Source organism: Fundulus heteroclitus, chromosome 12 (genome assembly GCF_011125445.2).
Source record: "Fundulus heteroclitus isolate FHET01 chromosome 12, MU-UCD_Fhet_4.1, whole genome shotgun sequence".
NCBI classification, from domain to species: Eukaryota; Metazoa; Chordata; class Actinopteri; order Cyprinodontiformes; family Fundulidae; genus Fundulus; species Fundulus heteroclitus.
In genome coordinates this window covers 11,513,368-11,531,779 of record NC_046372.1, presented here as the reverse complement: position 1 = coordinate 11,531,779, position 18,412 = coordinate 11,513,368, and the positions used below count along the sequence as shown (strand labels likewise).

The window sequence follows — 18,412 nt, the reverse complement described above, 5'->3', positions numbered from 1 at the left end:
ATCTGAAATAATATGCAAACGTTTTTTTTTTTTTTTTTTTTTTATAATGATACCGAATAAAATAGTATATTTCAAAATAGAAATTGAATGTGTTTAAATTAAATAGATAGACTTCAATCAGAGATCCATCCTTTTGGTGTTACATTACCTGAATGCACGTCAAAAAGAGCCACTTATTTCTAAAGGACGAAACCGGAAGTAGTTTTACACTCGCTCACTTGACAACGGCGCCGTTACGTCGTTTACGCGCCTGCGTGATGTCAGCTCATGCGCCGCTATGTTTTGAAAAGCCGGGGCAGCTTTAACTACTGCCTGCATTATCTTCTCACTCGCTGCTTTTTATCCAAGTTTTTGTAATTTTTGTTGGGGTTGAAGAAGAAATGCAAACATGCCAAAGTCCGTGAAAAAGCCCTGCACGACTCAGACCTCCATCAGCAGGTACTTTGGAGGGCTGAGCAGCAGCAGCAGCAGCAGCAGACCTCAGTGTGGGATTAAACCAAATCCTGCTGAGCACCAGCGTTCAAAAGGAAAGGTGAGATCTCACTGCACCTCCAACATGTTAGCTGTGGTTATCCTAATGCAACTCCCCCAGAATGCAGTTTCTCAGAAAGTAGAATATCATACTATTGTAGGCCAGTAAAGAAGGATTTATTTTAAACCCAGATTTAGTTTTATGCACAAAATCAATGACATCCTCTACAAGGATTGTATGTCAGGAATGGTCACAGCTAAAGAAAAAAAAAAAAAAAGAAGATGTTGATAGGTATGCTAATGGAAAGTTGTGTGGTAGAAAAAGATGCATGTGTAACAGAGATAACTGCAGCATTTGGAGGACATTGGGAACATTTGGGGAGATTCACCTGGTGTGCAGCTGTGGCCAGATATTCAAGAGCAGCCACACAGATATATCCAAAACATGTGCTGCAATGATCTCATTCCTGGTGTTGAGCCACTCCTGAATTAGAAACAATGTAAGGAGCAGAAAAGGAACTGGACTGTTGTCCCTGGTGTAAAGTCCTCTTTTCCGAGGATTTTGTAATTCATCCAGAAATCACGGTCTCAGAGTCTGTAGGAAGAGTGGAGAGGCACAGAAGTTGCTTGAGGTCCAGTGTGAAGTTTACAGTCAGTCAAGATTTAGGGAGGCATGTAATCTGCTGGAGTCGATCAGCAGTTTTATCAAGGGAAACTTTAGAGAAGCAATTTACAGGAAATTCTAGAGCTCTTAATGCTTCTGTCTGCTGACAAGCTTTAACACCATATATGACCTGAAGGCCACTTTCAAAGCAACCTAGTCTTCCTTAAAAGTAAAAAAAAAAAAAAGGAGCCCTGACCAAGTACACTGCAAAAACGGATTTAAAAATAAGTACAATGTGCTTAAAATTAGTGTTTGTGTCCTAGATGTGAGCAGGTAAATAAGATTATTCGCCAATGTAATGAGTATTTTGACCCCTAAAATAAGATAATTAGATATACTGCACTTGAAATAAGATCATGGAGATGAATTGTTCCTATTTTAAGAGCAACAATCTTATTCTATTGGCAGATCATTTTATTTACCTGCTCAAATCAAGGAAAAATACACTAATTTTAAGAACATTTTACTTATTTTTAGTTCAGTTTTTGCAGTGTATTGAGTGCATACTGTAGAGTACAAGGACATACATTTCAGTGGACATCACTGTGTTGGTAATCCTTTACTGGTTTTATGTGAAGTTCTAATGTTCAGATTAACCGAATTTAGGGTTCTACTCTGCTGTAAGCTGTAATCATCAATAGTAAGAAAAATAAAGCCTTGCATTATAAAATAGGTTTGTAATAAATCTACTAAATATTCAACCTTTATAGATATTCTGAAATCATCTATACGAGTACAAATACTGACATAAATGAACTTTTGAAGATACTCTACTTTATTGCACCTGTAATTATCACGTTTCCACATGTTCTGTGCTGTAGATAAAACTTTCCTCTGGTGATGGAGACGGGTTGCCGTCTAAACGGGCCAAACTAGCTGAGACGGATCAGCAGGTGGAGGATCTGGAGTGTGAACCCACGTCTTCTCAGAGGATTAAAGGTGAACATTCACCACAAAAGTAGCCTTCAAAACGTCCTGCATCTCATTCGTGTTACGTCTAAAGATGCACAGTTTTTGTCCTGTTTGATAATCTCGATCCGTTTCCTCTCCTTAGAGCCAAAGCCAACAGTGAGCCGAGGAGGACTCGTCTGCTCCTCTACGTTGGAGAAGCTGAAAGGTTTCTCCTGTATGGCTGAGCCCCTCGTCCATCACACCCAGGACAAAACAAAGACGGATGACCATAGCAGTGAAAGCTCTGATAAGAGAAGCACTGTTTCAGACACATTTGGGAGTTTGCATCAGAAAATTTCAGACACACTGCCGCAGACATTGGAGGACCTTGGAGATGCAGCACAGAACAATAAAAAAGAAGAGGATCCAGAGCTGGCTGCCACTAATCAGGTACATACGACGTTCTCCTCCATGTAGAACGGCGTCAGAATGCGTTTAAATGTGGTACTTTAAGCCCTAGAGATGGAAAGGACCTGCTTTCCAGAAATGTTCCTACACAGACTGTATAAAGCAACCGTCCTCCAACTCTTTCAGATGGAGACAAGTGAAGCTGTAGCTGCTCCAATTATTAATGATGGGTAACATCATTAATTGCTGCAGCAATTAATGATGTTACTCCAACTCTCTCTGTGCAGTGAAATGTCATCCAACCGGCTGAATATGCTATTCTTTACCTTTGGAATGTACCAGCCTATAAATATTGCATAGCAAACTGCTTTAAAGGTTACATTATATGATGATAACGATTGATTGCTTTGTGTCACTTTACATATGTTTTAGGCCACCTTTGTTTTCTGTATGTTTTGTTGATCTGAGGAGGAAGCTCTTTGAATAATGTGTCTCCTCTGTTAACAAACGTATACAGGCTAAATACAGATGAGCTGATCAGCTCTGAAGACGTAAATGTTTCTTGTTTCACCTCCTGGATTATTATCACTTTGTCCTTCTTCTCTTTACCTGCTGGTTTCTTTATGTGGTCTGATCTTTTTCGGCCACAAAGAGAACCGTTCATCAACTGCTGCAGAAAACCAAGAGTAGGCTTGTTTCATTTATCTGTGAGGGCGTGGGATATCAATGAACATTTACGGATTTTAACAGAAGCTGAGCTCTGCACAAATATTTTTTGTTTGACTTCTTTCCCTTCAGGGATGTTTTTTTCTAAAATGCCACATGTTAATTGTCTTGTTTTAAGTTTCCAGTTTCCTCATGAAGTTTATGTATGAATCGTGTGTTCTCTTGTATAAGTATGTTGTACAGAGACAGAAACATTGAATTTTATATTGCTCTCCTGGCAACCCTCAGTGCTGATATTGTGCTGCTTGAAGTTGACTTGTAAGCATTTTATTCCTGGGAAGTTGAAGCAGCAGCTTCAGGCAATCAGCAAGTGACTTTAACCTAATGTACCCCAAACAGCTATAACCAAGTGAACTTTACCAGGGAAACATGACCTGTTTTTTCCCCACAAAAGAGCTTTACCTTACATTTTAGAACCCTAATAAACTAAACGTGAAATTAATTATTTTTTTTAATACATATTTTGTTCTGCAGGAATTGTGCTTGTCTAAATTTACAAAGTCAGGAGGAGGAGGAGGAGGAGGGGGAGGCAAGGTTGCAGAGGTGAGTCCTCCAGCAGACTCCAGCGCCCCCTGCAGGCGCTCCAGGAGCACGTACACCCCCCTGGAGCAGCAGGTCATGGAGCTGAAACAGCAGCACAAGGATGCCCTGTTGGCCGTGGAGTGTGGCTACAAATACAGGTTCTTTGGAGAGGATGCAGAGGTGGGAACCGAAACGCGTTGAACACGCATAAGTGACCAGATGTAATCGTAGCTCCAGTGTTTCAACGACCTTCCAAATGAAAGCATTCTTATTTAAATTGCGCACTCCTCATGCATCATTACCAGGGGAAGAGAGAAAATAAATTTGCTCCAGATTTAGGCTAATTTAGAACCTTTTGCATTTGAACAGATTGCTGCAAAAGAGCTGAATATAACCTGCCACCTGGACCATAACTTCATGACGTGCAGCATCCCCACTCACCGCCTGTTTGTGCACGTCAGGCGCCTGGTGTCTCAGGGACACAAGGTATCAGATGATTGTTATCTTGAGTTTTTCTGCTCTCCGATCCACACTGTATGCAGGGACATATTGTCTCGACCCTTCTGTCTGTCATTTTTAGGTCGGCGTTGTGAAGCAGACAGAAACATCTGCGCTGAAGGCCTCAGGGACGAACAGAAACGCTCTGTTCAGCCGCCAGCTCAGCGCCTTATACACCAAGTCCACTCTGGTGGGAGAGGGTATCCTTACAGCCATTTCCTGTCTACATGTGGCCCTAAAATAGCTTTGTTATCCCTGCATGTCTTGGCGATGTCCTTGACGGGGCATGATTGCCAGATGTAAACCCGGTCTGCAGAATGGCAGACGTGGAGGAGGGGGGCTTCGCTGATGTAGTGTCGGACCCTCCTGACAGCTTCCTGCTGTGCATCAGTGAGAACTGGGACAAACTGAAGAAGCAGCTCTCCGTGGGGGTGGTGGTGAGTGATAATCTTAATCTGTAGCTGAATCAAGCAACTTGGTATGCATTCCAACACGTTTCATTATTCTAATAACTAATGTATTTGGAGTGTAGAAGATTTTAAACAATTTCTATAAGGCAGTTGTTTTTTTTTGGCTCTTACTCTGTACCTGAAAAAGATAAAAGCTGTGAAGATCTGCAGTTATTAGGTGTCAGGGTTGAGGTTGTCTGGCTGGTTAATGTTGTTAGCAAGCGGCGTTCAAAGTGGATGGATTTTGCGTGGCCCGCAACAGCTACTGAAGAAAGATTTGGGCCAACAGCAAAGGTGGTTATAACAGATGGAGACCCTTTATTTTAATTAGGGCACAATTATTACAGTCAATAATAGTGATGATGATGATGATGATAATATTACATATTGCTTGTGATGCACTTTACATTTCAGACAAATCTCAAAGTGCTACACGATAATAAATAAAGAAATAAAGAAGGAGGACATTAAAATGTGATTTAAGTACACAAGTAAAAGTTTTGAGGCAATTACATGCCAGAAAACTAATCAACACAAAGTATTTAAAGGAGATTATTAAAAGGTTTAGAAGGTTTTAAGGCCTGTCAAGTTAAAATCTTTTACAATTAAAAATGTTGGGTTCAATACATATTCGTTGCCTAGCAATAACCATGTTTTTGTCATTCTCTTTAATTCCATAGTAAGTAGGATCACATTTATCCAGTTACTTTTAACCAGATGTAGACTTTTGTGCTCCAAAGTCTGGTTTATTAAAGTTGGCTAAATACGGCAAGCAATTTCAGAGAAAGAATAATCCAATTCCTCTTCTTATTGGGGAGAATACAGTTTTTTTCTTCTATTCCCCCCCCAAATGAAGCCCAGAACAATTTGCAACCTGGAAAAATAAAGCAAATGTGCAAAACCCTTTTTACGTCTTGGATCGACATTCCTTACCTACAGAAAATGTGACTGATTTATTCAATACAATAAAATAAAATATTGCATGTTGCTAATATCCTGTGAAGCAGGTAAAAGAAAAATTCACTATATACATTTTTGGTAATTTTTTTTCAGATTATATTTTTTTCCCTGCACTCAAATACTTTTGATTTGACATTTTTGGTCCGTATGACAAAAAGTTTGAACACCCCTGTTGTAAGCCAATATTTTCCAACCAAAGTAGTCAGACAGAAAACTGTCCCGTCTCTTGTGTTGTCAAAGTGAGATATTTCTAACATTATCAGGAAGGTTAAAAAACAAAATACTTTTCCAGTATTCTGATTTATTAGTATTATATTAGTTGTCAATTAAACCTTATGTGAATGTGTTGGTTAATGTGATATTTTATTTTACTTTAATAAGTCTTTATTGGCAGATTATTGACTTTTGGTTACATAATTATCGTTTTTGATCATTTTATTTGGATAATAAAAATTATCAAGCAGACATGCACATATTTATGATTTTCAAACTATGCGATAAAACAAATACAATGTTCAAATTTATTATATATTTTATGTTAATTTATTATTAATACTAGAATAACTTTTGTAATGAATGAGCAATTTTCAAAACTTTTACATTTATTCTTTCATTTGCATTTCTAAAGCGCTCGTGTTTACTATCATACCCATGTGTTGCATCTCAATATGTTCAGCACACTCTCAGCCTAATTAAGTAGAAAATATTTTTAAGGCTAAAGTAAAGAGTAAAAGACAATTAAGAGTAAATGCTTAAAAACATAAATAGTTTTTTGCAAATGTTTTAAGAAAATGTCATTAAAAAACATGTTTACACATGTGTTCAAATCATAGCTGCTTGAGTGTTCATCGTGCCAAATTAAGGGAAAATCTGAACAAATTGGTAGATTAATGAAGGCAGCTGCATACCCAAACTTGCCTATATATACTGTCAGAGGAATAATTACAAAGTGTAAAACAACTGGAGTATGACAAATAAAGCCGAAGAGGACCCAAGATTATTTTGCCACCACATTCAGTCAGGAGTAACTAAGTGATTAATTTATACCACGCTTCTCACAGATAAAATAAAAAAATAAAACATTGACTAAACATGAAATATCATTTAAAAATGCAGAAAAATCAAATGTCTACAATGCCAAAAAATAAACAATACAAAACTGCAGCCTTAAATATAGAACCTCCTTACGGAGGTAAGGGATGGTAAAAGTAAAAAAGCAAAAACAACGACCCAAAGCTCACTGTTGCAGAACTGAAACAAAGCGTGGCGCCTTGAGATCATCAAGTTTCAACAACAACCATTTATTATAGGACTATATTACAAATCTTTCAGAAAGGTGGTAGTGACTGGTAGGGAGATGTCTTGATTAAGCGATCGATTGTTGTTATAATGCACCTAATTCAGTTACTCGTTTGCATTAAATATAAATGCTAGTCAGATTTCTAAAAAATAATTTATTAATTTCTTATTTTGGGCTTTGAGGGTAAACGAGACGGGGAAACATTTTTATATAAGATTTGAAAATACTTTTTACTTTTTAAAAAAATAAATAAAGTCAACAATATGGAAGCAACATGGCACCTGTAGCACGATATCAAACAACCTGTCCACTGTAAGCTTCTGTCTTTGTAATTTTCTCTGCTTGTTTCTTGTGCATGCAGGCGGTTCAGCCCAGCACCGGAGACGTGTTCCTCGACTGTTTCCCTGACGGCCCGTCTCGCTCTGAGCTGGAGAGCCGGATCCTGAAGATAAACCCAGTGGAGGTCCTGGTGCCTTCGGACCTTTCAGAGCAAACCTCCAAACTGCTGCTCAGTATCGCCAATGCCAGGTAACCTGCTATCAGGGCACTAGGGGGCGACGTATCTCCATTTCCTGCACAACAGAGTTCTCTGCTCAACTTGTTTCTGCTTCGTTAAAACTGAGTGTGGTTGATAGTCGGGTTCATTTCATTCTGAGGGATTGTGTTTAGATTTCCCCAGGCAGGTAGATAGCTGGGCTGTGTGGGGCTCTTTGGGCTTAGTGAGGAAATCAATGTGGGCTCACTGAGCGGTTATGAGATGGGGCCTTCAGCACGCAGGATCTCACCACAGGGCTCAGCAGGTCTAGCAATGAGTCATTTACTTTTTAAGTTTGTAGACAGATTTTCCTCCAACAGGCAACTTTACAATTATTTTCTGGTAAGAGGTTTTTTTTTTTTTTTTTTTTATTCAAAATGGTTGGTTCGAGTCTGTTTTTGAGTTTCAAAAGCATTGTTTGAATAAAAGTTATAGAAGAACATTTCCTGTTTTACTAACCTGTCCAAATGCTTTTCACACTGATCATGATAATGCATATAATAAAGTGCTTCATTTCCATAGGGTCGTTACAAACTGTTGCGTCTGAAAGTTCTTTTTTTCTCTTTTAGGTCAGAAAGCTTAAAAAGAATTTTTTTTTATTTATATTCTCATGCTAACTGTTAAAAATATCCGCCTCATTAAAATGTGTAAGGAAAATTTTTTAATAAATGTATTTTTTATTGCAGTAGCCTAAATTATTAATTAAAAGGTGCTTCAGTTTCAGGAGTTAATTTGTGGAATTATTTTAATGATAATTTAAAAACGTGTAAAACTTTGCTGCAATTCAAATTCTTTTTGAAGGAAAGAATTGAATACCTGAAATTGAAAGATATACATTTAAATTTTATTGTTCTAAATTTGTTATTGAGGTTGGGAAAATTGTAAAATGACAAAAGTATTAGCTTTTCTTTTTGAGTCAAAACATACTTTATAGGATCTATGCACAAAAATATTTGGGTGAAGCGTAGGTCTGTTTTAACCTACACCCTTTCAGTTGTTTTGATATGTGTTTCACGATGAGTTTGGGTCATTTTCTGTTGAAAAAGGACGAATGACCGGAAAAAACAATCCAGTGTTTGTTTGATTTAAACTATAGTGACATAAAATGATGAGATAGATGTATTTAATTCAATTTACTTGCCATAGTATTGTCATTTAATTGAATTAGTTGATTTGCTTTTCATTTTGTTTCTCTTTCACATTAGCTCCATTTGCTTTGTAGTTATTGCTTGTAATCATTGGTGACTCAGTGGAGGATGCTGCGCATTAAAACAGATAAATGTAATTTCATAATGAGAAGACCAATTGTGAAAGTGCAGAATTACATTTTACCTACTTAGTTTTAAGCTCAGTTCTGGTCCAGATAAACCTAAATAAATAAATAAGTATGTAACGAACAAGACTCTATTTCTGTGCCCTATTATACGTAAAACTTTCTTTAAGAAAAAAGCTTAAACAAAATGAAAATATCTTCATCAAACCAGGATACAAAGAGTTTTTTTTTTGCCACATCAGGTTCATTCATCTCAGTCTTTGTGATTTTACAATCTATTTATGACTTGTGTTTCTCATTTGCAAAACCAAACTTCTTAACATCAGCAGGATGTAGTCCCAACCATGAAATGAAAGCGACAAAGACATGCGACTTTAAGGTCATCGGCTGACTGATGGCAAGGCCGGCACAGCTGACGGTGAGCTGCTTTGTCGTGCCACCCTTTATTTTTACGTTGGCGCCGATGACGTCCTCTGGAGGCCGGCCATGACCGCAAAATGCTGTGAAAGTGAGACGAGAGAAAGAGAGAGTGTAGGTTGATAACAAGCCGATAGCCGGACAAACAGGAGAAATATGCCTCTTTCTAGTTCTTTTGTCTTAAACTGCCTGATGGTGCTCATTTTTGATCCGCTCCTTTATGATTCTTGCAGCTATTTTCTCTTTTTTTTTTTCAATCAGTTTCAGTAATAATCACTGCTCCCTTGAGAGTTACCAATCAGAGACAAAACTCCTCTCAGGGCTCTTGTGTCTCAGATAAGTCTATTACACATTCCGAGCAAATAGAGCCTAATGAAAAAAATTTTCTTGCTGATTATTTTTTCACTGTTTTAATGACTGAATCTGAGAGAAATGATACACTGTGGATCAACGATTCAGAGATAAATGGATGAGTAACAGTAATGAGGCTCCTTTAAAGGAACGACCCAGGAGAGCGTCTGAATCGAGGGATTTTTTTTTTTTTTTTTTTTTTGGCTGCTGACGTCAGCGTGTCGGTGTCTCTGTCTCTGGGGTGGGCTGACGAGACGGGACCCCTGGCAACGCGCTTGTGTCCATGGAGTGGCCGGTAATGAGTCCCTGAGAGGTTGATTGTGACTGGGTGCAGTGTTGGTAGCTTTACTCAAACAGCTTGAGAGGGAGTTTGCATTTTACCAAGAGTCCTAAGGTGAGGACTCTTGAAAGAAAATATTAAAAGCAAATGTTGTCGAATGAATCCACACCAGCTCACACAAATGCACCAACAAACGACTCGCTTTCACAAATCGGTTTGGGGGGGGGGGGCTTTAGTTGTTTTCACTCTGCTGGAAGTTGCTAATAAAATGCTTTAATCTGTTGCACAAACTAATTATTGATCTTTGAGGAACAATGTTACTGATCTAACCCTGTTTGTGGCTTTGATTAGAAGTCATAATTATAAAATAATGGTTATTTGTACTAATAGCAGAGGTGCAAAATAAGAAATCTAATCGATACATAAATAAATAGTTTAATTAATAAATAACCAACCAATCTTTTGCTAAAAAAGCCAAACAACTCTTGGCAAACCACTTTTTTTTTTTTTTTTTTTAAAGGAACCAGATCCACGTGGTGTAGCTTGTGGTTCCGAATGTATTTCTACTTTTTACTCTACGTACACACCTCAAACCTGTGGCAACTGCTTTGGTCTATTTTGTGGTTTTTACTTAACTGACATTTCACATTTTCTTGCACTATTTAAAGATGGTAAATTACTTTCCTTCCTTTCTTTGAAAAACCCTTTCGTGCTTGAACAGTTGGTAGTATTGCTCATAACTTGGACTTACTGTAAACAAATACTATACATTTTAGATAGTATAACGTAAAACTACATATGTGGTGCCCTCAAGCTGATCCCTGGTATAGCATATAGTACAGTAAATTATTTTTAAAGTCACCCACCATAGTACACTGTACTGAACATCCATCCATCCATCCATCCATCCATCCATCCATCCATCCATCCATCCATCCATCCATCCATCCCTGGACATGGCGTCAGGTCGTCATCACAGGGCAAAGAAAAGCCCTTAATTTTTGTATTACCTTAATTATTATGTTAACGATGTCAATGTACATGTGTAGACAGCTGTAGGAAGAAATGTTTATGACGTCTAATTAATGTAGTGATGCCTTAATGTTTGCTCTTTTTTCACCATTAGGGTGCGATCAAAGATTTTTTTCTCAATATTTGAACTGCTTTTTCTTATTAGTTATGCTTCGTTTTTTTTTTTTTGACAATTAACATCATAAAGAGCTACCGTTAGATCTGTCAACTAACAGATGTTTGAATTGCATGTTTCCCTATTTTGAGTGTACGGTTGTAATACATTTGTGTTTTATGATTTTAGCCCAAAGAACAAATCTCCAGTCTGAATCAACCTAAAGTATCTGCAGTCCTAAAACCGATCCTGTTTACATTAGACCACCTATTTAATCGTTTTTTCATAAGCATGAATCAGGATCAAGCTGAGCATTTTTTTAATATATATTTTGAATTAAACCCTAAAAGTGATCCACACATTGCTTGGACCCCATCAGAGTTTCGCAGAAATGCTCCTGCACCGCCAACCCTGGATCAATAACTGCTTTAGTCGCCGTTCTTGTAAATCCCATAATGTGGTGCAGCTGACTGGTCCAGTGATTAATTGCTCCAGTCTAATTTCAAGCACAATGTGCGATCTATTGATTGCGTTTATATAATCTGAGCTCCAGGACGGACCAGTGGCTGAACTTGAAATGTGATGATTGTGTGTTTGTGTATGGGTGCGGAAAAACGGAAGAACGAAAGTGCTTCAGCACTGCGTAGAGAGCCATGGCAACAACACGGCAGACAAAGCAACAGAGTCCTTGAGAGCTGCGATGCCGAGAGAGTGGATGGAGCAACAGAGAGATACAATGGTGCACCAGGGAGATGCAGAGGAAAATGTGGTTTTGTGTGTGTGTGACGGAGGCTTGTGCGTCTCTGTGGAGTCGTCTTTGACACAAAGTGCGCCTTCGTCTACATGTTTCTCAAACGGAAAACGGCGATTACAAATGTAGTAGCCGAGTTCAAACAGAGTCACAGGCAACACTGACTTCCTGGATCAATACTTACATGTGGTCGGTATAATAAATAAATGTTATTGGTGCTGCTGTTCCTCTCCAGTGCTCAGGCAGATGACCGAATCAGAGTTGAGAGAAGGGACAGCGCCGAATTTGAGTTCACCTCAGCGATGAACACAGTCGTCAAATTCTACTGCCACACCCCGGAGAAAGGTGGATATTTTTATTTTAGCTCTTTTTGTTCCACTTGTTCCCAGTGCATTGTTCTCGGTTTGCTTCCTGCTATTAACACCATGACAGCCACTCAGCAGGAACAGTGGATGTGTCTGACAAAGAATGAGCTGTGACTCACGGCTGTGTTTCAGTGTTGAAGATCCGAACATGACTGCGTGTTTGTTTTCCTCCAGACTCGCGATCTCTGTCGACTGTGGCCTCGTTCGAGAGCCCGGTCATCTGCTGCCTGGGGCCCCTCATCCAGTACCTCCAAGAATTCAATCTAGAGAGAGTTCTTAGAAATGAAAGGTACATGGCGGCGGACGTGCTCGCAGACTTTGCAGCATATCCAGCAAGTTTAAGGCCTGGAATCCTAGGAGACATTTTTGTTAGATAATTAGAGCAATTCTTCCATGTAAAGGTAGTAATTGAACATATTCGTTGGCTACAGCTTTTACGAAAATTATTTTTTATTTGCTGAAAGTGACTGTTGGTGAATATTTGCAATGTTTCAGTTTACAATGAGAAATGTAAAAGGATTTTTGACAACGTTTTTTGTTTGATGACAAATCCAGCACAAATATATTTTTTATTTGATAAACACCAGTACTATTAGCTTGTTCATTTAATTTGCACCAATGCACACATCTCCTCATTTATCAAGACAAATGATATTATTCCTAATAAGGCAAATACAAGGCTCTGTCAATGGCTCCATATGGGAAAGAAACCCAGATAAACACAGAATCTCTAAAGCAGGGGTGTCAAACTGATTTTGGTTGAAGGGCCGCATACAGCTTAATCTGATCTCAAGAGGGCCACACGAGTTAACTCATTGCAAGGTTAAATAGAACTAATAAATGTGGACTTGTTGTTGATTTTTATATTAAATGAATTTCACTTTTACACAATATATTACGAATAACCTCAGCGTTTTTAAGAAGAGTACGTGCAATTTCAACAATACTTTTACTCAGTTAAACATTTACTTGTGCATTATGCATAAGAACTGATCACAGTGATTGTACAATATTTAAAAACATTTATTCACATTTTTTGGAACTTAAAAACACTGTCCTGCATTACAAAATACATCAAACAGATCAAAATTAAGAGATGATTTAAAATTAATTTTCCACATCTGATGAGCTGTTTTTGCCATTAAGACAACAATTCTTATTGACACATTGCCAGACAGGACACTGGATAAAAAATAAATAAATAATTTTTTTGAATAATGATAATGCATTAAGCCACCGGGCCAGACTAAATTGTTCGGCGGGTCGGAACCAGCCCGCGGGCCGTATGTTTGACACCCCTGCTCTAAACCAAGTGTACTTTCCAATATATATAAAAAAAAAAAAACTAGTGATAGATAAATTTTGCAAAGCAATGATTACAATTAAGTAGACAAGGATATTGAATACATTTTGCTTGTATTTGCTGAGCTGCTCATCAAGCGTCTTGCTTGGATATAAAGAAGATTAGTGTCACCTCACAAGCCGTATTGATTAAAGTGTAACTATTGTAAATCCGAGAAGAAACAGCTCAGCATAAAAGGCCAAAGCCCTTTCTTGTTCTACTTGTGTCACTTTTTTTTGATCTGATATGCAAAACTAAATTTACTAATTTTTCTAAAAAGAGGAGGCATTTCTCATGTTGTGTTTAATAATATCTATTACTTTGTGCAGCTTTTTCCGACAGCTGTCCTGTGAATCAGGGGGGATGAGCCTCAGCGCTGCCACAATCAGGAACCTGGAAATCCTCAACAATCAGGTAGATGCTCACGTCATCTTGCTATCATGACCTCTTATTAAGCAAAATAAGATTGTATCTGTGGAAATAATCAGTGATTCGCACCATGGTATGAAATCTTTTAGGGTCACCCTGTCTTTCTACCTCACACTAAGCCTTTGCTGCAGGACTTGATGCGCGTCGTGTGCCTCTGAAAGATCGACATGCTGCGCTTCTTAGTGCTGCTTATTTTCGCTGTATGTCATCAGCTCCAAATCCAAATCTTGAGCATCTCTACCTTCAGAAATCTGTTAAATCGTATCTCAGCTTGTTATTTTTGCGACGTAATGCAGCTGCAGCTTTGTGCTCTGCATGTCACTCATAATGATTTACTCCTTGTGGCTGCCATTACTTTTTATCTCAATAATCTTTTATGGCCTTATCCTAAAATGGCTTGCTGCTTGACGATGGAAAAGTAAACTGTGTGTTTTTGTTTTTTTTTGTTTACTCTATTTGCATCATAGACAGATGGGAGTGTGAGGGGGAGTCTGCTGTGGGTGTTGGACCACACTCGCACTGCGTTTGGCAGGAGACTGTTGAGGAAGTGGGTCAGCCAGCCCCTCATGGAACCGCAGTGAGTACCGGACACCTTTGACTCTCAGTTTTGTTCTCACTCACTCGGTCCTCACTGGGTCTGCATAATATCTATAAAGCGTTATAATGTTGCTGAATGTTGTGAAGATGATATGACCAGTGATGCATAAACGGATACTGTACCTAACGCAATCTGTAATTATCTGTATCATGTCAGTTCTTTTTTTTTTATGTCTTTTTAACTGTGTTTTGATGTTTAGGCTCTGACCTTGTAGGGCAGTTTGTGATTTCTATCTGTTTTAAAGGTGTTATTGATGTAAGATTTGCTTACTACTTCTTTAGTTATTAAACAGTTCTAATGCCTTTCTTTCTTTGGGTTTATATCAAACATTGAGCCCAGATAATAAGGCAGTCTTTCCAGCAACTACAAAAATTTAAATCAGTGATCAAAATTTCTATCTCAAAAACATGGTTGAGTTGAAAGCTTCTGGTTAAATCTGTTTGCTGTTTTTTTTTTTTTTTTTTCCAAAGAAGGATGTGGTTATAGTTTCACAATGAGTTTAACAGAACATTTTCACACTTTCCTAAAACATAAAAAAAAAAAAAAAAAAAATCACCAACAATGTTTCGGGCGTAGATAGACTGCAAGCATGCTACTTGTGTTATTGAATTGCTTTACAAGCAGTTCTTTGGAATATTGATACCGTTCAGTGATATTATGATAACAATAATTATGCAATGTATTGTGTCGGCCCTAGTTCTCAATAACAATTATAATCTGAATACTTGTTGGTGCTTTATGAGGCAGGTTGTGTGCTTAAGCAAATCTCATGTCTTATGGAATTTCCTTGATGTTAATTAAAACAACAACAAGAAATATTCTACCAGTTAACCAAAATGTATTTTTGTATTAAGGTTAAGATTTAAGAGGCCGTAATCATAAGTGAAACTCGGCACTGACAATCAATAAATGTGTTGGTAAAGAGGGTAAGTTACAGAGCACAAAATGTCAATGTACATGTGTTCCTGTGCTCTATAGAGTGGTAAGAATATCTTTAAAATTTGTGCAGAGTCAACTGCAGAAATAAAAGTAGGGGGCAATGCAGCACCTCTGCCAGAAACTACTATATTATGAAATCACAACAGAAGGGCTTTACAGTGTAATTCTATCTTCCATACAGTTGAATTGTGAGTAATTTCTGTCTCGGAGGGCGGCACTTTTCTCTTGCTGTGCGAGGATTATAGTTGTGGATTGTGCACCGCTTTCCAGATTAAACAGATAACATCTCTGCAGAATTTAGGCATGAATCAAATCCCGATTACACGCAGGCAGATTAATTCCTCGAGACATCGCACAAGGGGACGGATGTTCTCGCACAAAGCTACGCAATACACCACAACGTGACGTTTTGTTCTGGGTATGATGTTCGGGTCACAACTTCTCTCAACCTGTTCCAATCTGCTTCTTAGCTGCTTTTTAGCAGCTATGCTTAGAGGAATGTTCTGTACTCTTTACTTACACATTTCAGTGTAAATTAGTTTTTGTATTTTTTTAAATGATTACAGATAAATGTGTTTTTACCCTTTTATGTCTTCAGTTTTTATTTAGAAGCTTTTCATGTGTTAAATTCATTGCTTACCTCAATGTCTGCTCTGTCTGGATGAGCTCAGATCATTTAAAGAAGGAAAATAAACATAGGAAAAACATAATTAAATGCACAGTTTTGTGAAATTGTGTTCAGACTGGAACAGAATGGATTTGTCTTGCTGAAATGTGACACATTTTGTGAATTAGATCAAACGTAAAGAAACCTGATTAAAGACAAATAACCTTATCTAAATGTTAAACCAAATAGGTTATCTACTGGTTTTGGTTGACTGAAGATTTTCAAAACCAGTAAAATATGACAAATTATGTCACTTTGAGTGGATCTGCTAGAATTCTAGTTATATGTTGGACTGAAATCAATTCTATCAAAAAGTGGCACAACCAGAAATAATAATATTAATCCAAAGTTCTGAGACCTTCATTTCCATTTCTTTTCTCATTTCTTCTAAAGACAGTGAAATTACCAGAGCGCAGTAACCACAGGGATCTGTGTGACTAATGTGCTTAAAAAATTCCTCTTTTGTTTATATGCGAGAACAAAATTAAACCAACCGTAACCTCAACAGGTGTCCAGTTAGAGACTGACTGTTGTGCTTTTCCACTTTTAAAAACAGGGAAATTACATGCTCACTTATTATTATTATTATTATTATTATTATTATTATTATTATTATTATTATTATTATTATTATCTCTTAAGGTAATTTCCATAGATTTTTTTACATAAGTAGGTGTCTTGTGTTTTTACATTGTCTTGCAAAGATATTAATAACCTTTGAACTTTTCACATTTTGTGTCGTTACCATCACATATCTTAAGTATGTAAATGGTATGTTTTTTCTTTTTGCCAAGCCCTTCAGGAATCAGCATTCCTCCTCTCCTGCTTCCAGCATGCTTTGCAGGGCTTTCCACCTCAGAGTTTTGATAAATCTCAACCTGAGAATTTCCTGTAGTCATGCGTTATAAAGGAACTGCGGGCAACTTCCGCAGCGTAATTGTTTAGACTTTTTTTCTGAGGTGTTCATGTGACAAAATATAAAAAAAACGGAAAGAAATCAGGTTGTTGTTTTTAGTTAAACCATGAACTGTAACTGCAATCAGCTGTGTCACAATAATTCATAAGGGATCTAATCAGCGGCAATCATTTCAATCAGAACCGATTCAGCTTTTCTAAGAACATATCTTTTGCTCCTTGTGTTGATTGAAGGTTTTGATGGCTTTACCTCCTCTCCTTTCAGACCGTCCTTGTAATTTCTACCTCCTTTCTTTCTTTCCTTCCATCTCCTCCTTCCTCTTGCCTGCAGGTGTATATCGGAAAGACAGGACGCTGTGCAGGAAATGATTGAGTCAGACTCACTAACTCTGAACTCTATCAGATCCCTGCTGTCACATTTGCCTGATCTGGAGAGGGGCATATGCAGCATATATCATGGAAAGGTAATAAAAAAAAACTCATACGTGCATATTTTCTTCTACCCATGTATACATTATAGCTTTGTCACCTAGAGGTAGTTATAAAGTTTCAGAAAATATGGACAAAAAAAACGCACAAAAGACACAAAAACAATTTTCTTCTTCTTTCCCTTGCCCTGATTGCTCCGTCTTGTTTTCATGGCAGACTTGATTAACAGGAGCGAGCATTCACCTCACTGGCAGTTACCTGATTGTGGAACACAATCTCATTTCCCACCAGACCCATCTATGAAATGCCACATAGCTTTCTTCTGCCTCCATACGTGTGTACGCATTTGTGTGTGTGTCGGCGTGCGTGTATCGTAGCAGCACGTCGGCCTGAGCGTCACGTCTCGTTTCGTGCTCATCTCTCGGTCTCCTTCGTTTACCGTTAAAGAAAAATGATCTGATGTCTTTAAAACGTGGACACACAGCGTGCACGCAGAGTGAGGCCTTAATTGTCATGTTGCCCGTCTGCAGATAAATGGGTCTGTGTGTAATGGCCTGTGTCTCAACGGCTCCATTGACATAATGGCAGGAAGGGCATGCCTGTGGTCTTCTGTTAGTCTCTGTTTGTGTTTCATAAAAGAGCAACGTGGGGGCTGCAGACATGGGGCAGGATGAAAACCGCAGCGTAGGCTTTAGTACCAACCCGTCCGTCGGTGGGACCATCATTAACGTGAGGCTTCTTGCTTGTTGTCATACAGTAATATTATTGCATATACTCCTATCAGAGCCATTCCCAGGCAAAAGATTGGTTTATTTTTTTATTTGAATTCGATTTAAATACTGTAGTATTGATACTAATGATAGAAAAAAATGGACTGCTGCTTTTTTTAATGTTGACTGGTTTTATATTTATCATAATGTGGATTGGAAATGGCAAAAACTGGTCACCTTTATGGACAATACAAAGCATTAATAGCCGTTGTTAAGAACTGAGTCAACGTTTTCGTAAGAAACTTCTAGAGTAAAAGCTTGATGCAAGGTCTGATGTGGGGCTGTACTATATTTCCCATAATCATTTGGAATAATCCACATTTTCCTTATTACTCT

At 38.0% G+C, this 18,412-nt stretch overlaps 1 protein-coding gene across 1 annotated transcript in view; it reads left to right on the top strand.

The window, feature by feature from the left end:
- Positions 1-264: 264 nt before the first annotated feature.
- msh3 (mutS homolog 3 (E. coli)) overlaps positions 265-18,412 on the top strand; it is a 59,623-nt gene continuing 41,475 nt past the window's right edge. Inside the window, exons 1-13 of the mRNA XM_036143925.1 lie at positions 265-532; positions 1,957-2,074; positions 2,190-2,476; positions 3,635-3,862; positions 4,052-4,168; positions 4,263-4,380; positions 4,478-4,617; positions 7,251-7,417; positions 11,858-11,967; positions 12,162-12,276; positions 13,659-13,743; positions 14,226-14,335; positions 17,209-17,341. Coding sequence (XP_035999818.1) covers positions 389-532; positions 1,957-2,074; positions 2,190-2,476; positions 3,635-3,862; positions 4,052-4,168; positions 4,263-4,380; positions 4,478-4,617; positions 7,251-7,417; positions 11,858-11,967; positions 12,162-12,276; positions 13,659-13,743; positions 14,226-14,335; positions 17,209-17,341 — 1,872 coding nt within the window. The 5' untranslated portion in view covers positions 265-388. The remainder of the gene's footprint in view (positions 533-1,956; positions 2,075-2,189; positions 2,477-3,634; positions 3,863-4,051; positions 4,169-4,262; positions 4,381-4,477; positions 4,618-7,250; positions 7,418-11,857; positions 11,968-12,161; positions 12,277-13,658; positions 13,744-14,225; positions 14,336-17,208; positions 17,342-18,412) is intronic.